At 31.9% G+C, this 2,280-nt stretch overlaps 1 protein-coding gene and 1 long non-coding RNA gene across 2 annotated transcripts; one reads left to right on the forward strand and one right to left on the reverse strand.

Annotated features, from left to right (window-relative positions):
* Nucleotides 1-39: 39 nt before the first annotated feature.
* Nucleotides 40-1,627, reverse strand: LOC109590652 (uncharacterized). The gene is made up of 6 exons (XM_020006547.1): nt 1,381-1,627; nt 600-656; nt 280-552; nt 209-227; nt 132-159; nt 40-84 (listed from the first exon to the last, which is right to left on the reverse strand). The coding sequence occupies exons 1-6, from the start codon at nt 1,625-1,627 to the stop codon at nt 40-42; spliced, it is 669 nt and encodes a 222-aa protein (XP_019862106.1).
* Nucleotides 1,628-2,021: 394 nt separating this feature from the next.
* Nucleotides 2,022-2,201, forward strand: LOC109590653 (uncharacterized). Its single transcript, XR_002189428.1, has 2 exons — nt 2,022-2,088; nt 2,157-2,201. It is a non-coding gene; the product is annotated as an uncharacterized LOC109590653 (long non-coding RNA).
* The last annotated feature ends 79 nt before the right edge of the window (nt 2,202-2,280 follow it).

Raw genomic sequence — 2,280 nt, forward strand, 5'->3', positions numbered from 1 at the left:
ATCCAGTTGGTTGTAGCTATAAATAGCATTAATGATATGTTATAGGAATTTGTGTGTTACTTCATGATTGTTCATGTTTCTCAACTAAAATAGTTAAGGCATTAATGTGTAAAAAGAAGATTAAAGTTTACCTCAACTTCTGTGTAATTGTCAGTATTCCTATGATAATAATTATTAATAATAAAAATAAATAATATTAATTCACCACCTTTCTTTTTTCTTCACACCTATACAGCATATTAATAATGTAATTAATATGTACATGGTGTTCATACTTACTGTTACTTTTCCTTCTATACATAATGCAGGCCAGAATTACAATGACTGCTATGATACATGTAATTACTATAGCACCAATGACACCAAAAATTGAAAACAACAAGTTTTCATTTATAGATCCACTATTTGATGATGTTGTTGACGGTTCTATGCTGCTTGAAGTTTCTAATACTAATGTATTATCAATGATTGTCTGAGATATTGATGCTAAAGTGGATCTGTTGTTACTGTTGCTGGTGATAGCATCAGATGAGCTTTCAGTAACTGAAACTACTAATGTACACATGCATTATTACACATAGTATGTTATGCATGCTCACCAGGTACATTAGTTAAAGTAGATTGTTTTGAATTAGACTGTTGTTTAGTTATATCAACTGCATGTATAAACATAAATTAAATGTTATTATACACTTTAGTCATTAATAAACAAACCTGAAATCAACTGCCCTTCCCCAATAGCATTAACTGGTTTTATGTATACAGTATATTCATTATTGGGATATAGTCCATTAATAGTTACATTAGTATCAGTTGTATTAATAGTAATATTGTGTACACTAACAATGTAATGTACTGGAGGATAATGTAATGTAGCATCCTATTAATAATAATAATGATTTATAGTTAATAATATCTTAACATACTTCATTGATATTCCACCATATTGTAATACTATCAGTTGATATCTGATCCCAACTAATATTAACAACTTGAGCTGGTACTATAACAAATACAATGAGTGTGTGTGTGTGTGTATAGTACTTACCATTCCATATATACTGTATTAATGATGAAGGAGGTCCTTCTCTTGCAATAGTGTCAATAGGAATAATAATAAATGAATAATTAGTACCAATAATAAGAGAAGGAATAGTTGCTGATGATTCATTACTGATCATATGTCCATTAATATTATCATCACTGATTATTGTAATATTATAATATTGAATACAGTGTACTTCATCATTCTTTTCATAGTACCAGTTCATCAATACTGTATTGTTATTAATTGGTATTATCGTTATATTAATAACTGATACTGGTACACCTATACATAGATACAGTATTATGATACATATGGTTCATGATGTATCTTACCTGCAATGTGTACTGTTAATGCATTACTGTAACTAACTAAATCTCCAGAGCAGTTAATAGCACTTCCATGATGATGTAATGGATCAGACTTACTGCTAGCAGTACTTATTATTGTTGATGTAGCATTAGTAGCATTATTGATCTTAGTTATTCTAATCGTAAAGCCATTCACATTGTGTCTAACTGTGACATAATTGTTTAGGACACGGTTTAAACCATTAATATTCCATGCAACACGTAGCTGCATTCCTCCTTGATAGCTAGTAATACAAGTGAATACTAGTGTATCTCCAGGACATACAATATCATATGATGGAGAGGACTGACTGAATGATAGCACTGTACCTGATGATGTAGAAATAGTACAAATCAGTTTCTTTTATGATTGATCTATAATCTAAACTCACAAGAAACTACGTTGGGCAAAAACAAAATGAAGAAAAACATGATTCCCCGCATCATGTCTATAATTCAGGCTATGCCCCATATACCATAGACACTTTCTGGATATACAGACTAGACTCACGGGTGTTTCAACTGGACATTTAGTTTATAAATAGAATAGTTGCGGTAGGTACAACATTGGTCAGTGAGGTGTGACCATTAATCATCACAAAAGAGAAGAGTATTGCTAAGGACATAACTCCAAAGTACTTATGGAACGCCATCCTGGACAAAATTCTTCATCAATAATGTAAATATGGAAAGGTAGTGTGGCGAAGCGCATCGCCTCATTAATGCGTCAATTTCATAATGGATGTTTTTTATCTATGTAGCTAATCGATGTAGCTATTCAAGTGATGGTAGCTACGATTTTCTAAGACTTCACCTCATCACGTGATCCTCACCCCGCCTATAGTAGGCGTGTTAACCAGTGACAAGAGATGGCGATAAAGCAGA

Source organism: Amphimedon queenslandica, unplaced genomic scaffold (assembly GCF_000090795.2).
Source record: "Amphimedon queenslandica unplaced genomic scaffold, v1.1 AMPQUscaffold_9713, whole genome shotgun sequence".
NCBI classification, from domain to species: Eukaryota; Metazoa; Porifera; class Demospongiae; order Haplosclerida; family Niphatidae; genus Amphimedon; species Amphimedon queenslandica.

Excerpts from the sequence above, each read along its gene's own strand:
- LOC109590652 (XM_020006547.1), bottom strand. The coding sequence starts at position 1,627 with ATGCAGCTACGTGTTGCATGGAATATTAATGGTTTAAACCGTGTCCTA. Across the intron at positions 657-1,380 it reads ATTAACAGTACACATTGCAG|TTGATATAACTAAACAACAG; the intron begins GTAAGATACATC and ends TTATACATGCAG. Across the intron at positions 553-599 it reads TACTTTAACTAATGTACCTG|TAGTTTCAGTTACTGAAAGC; the intron begins GTGAGCATGCAT and ends TGTGTACATTAG.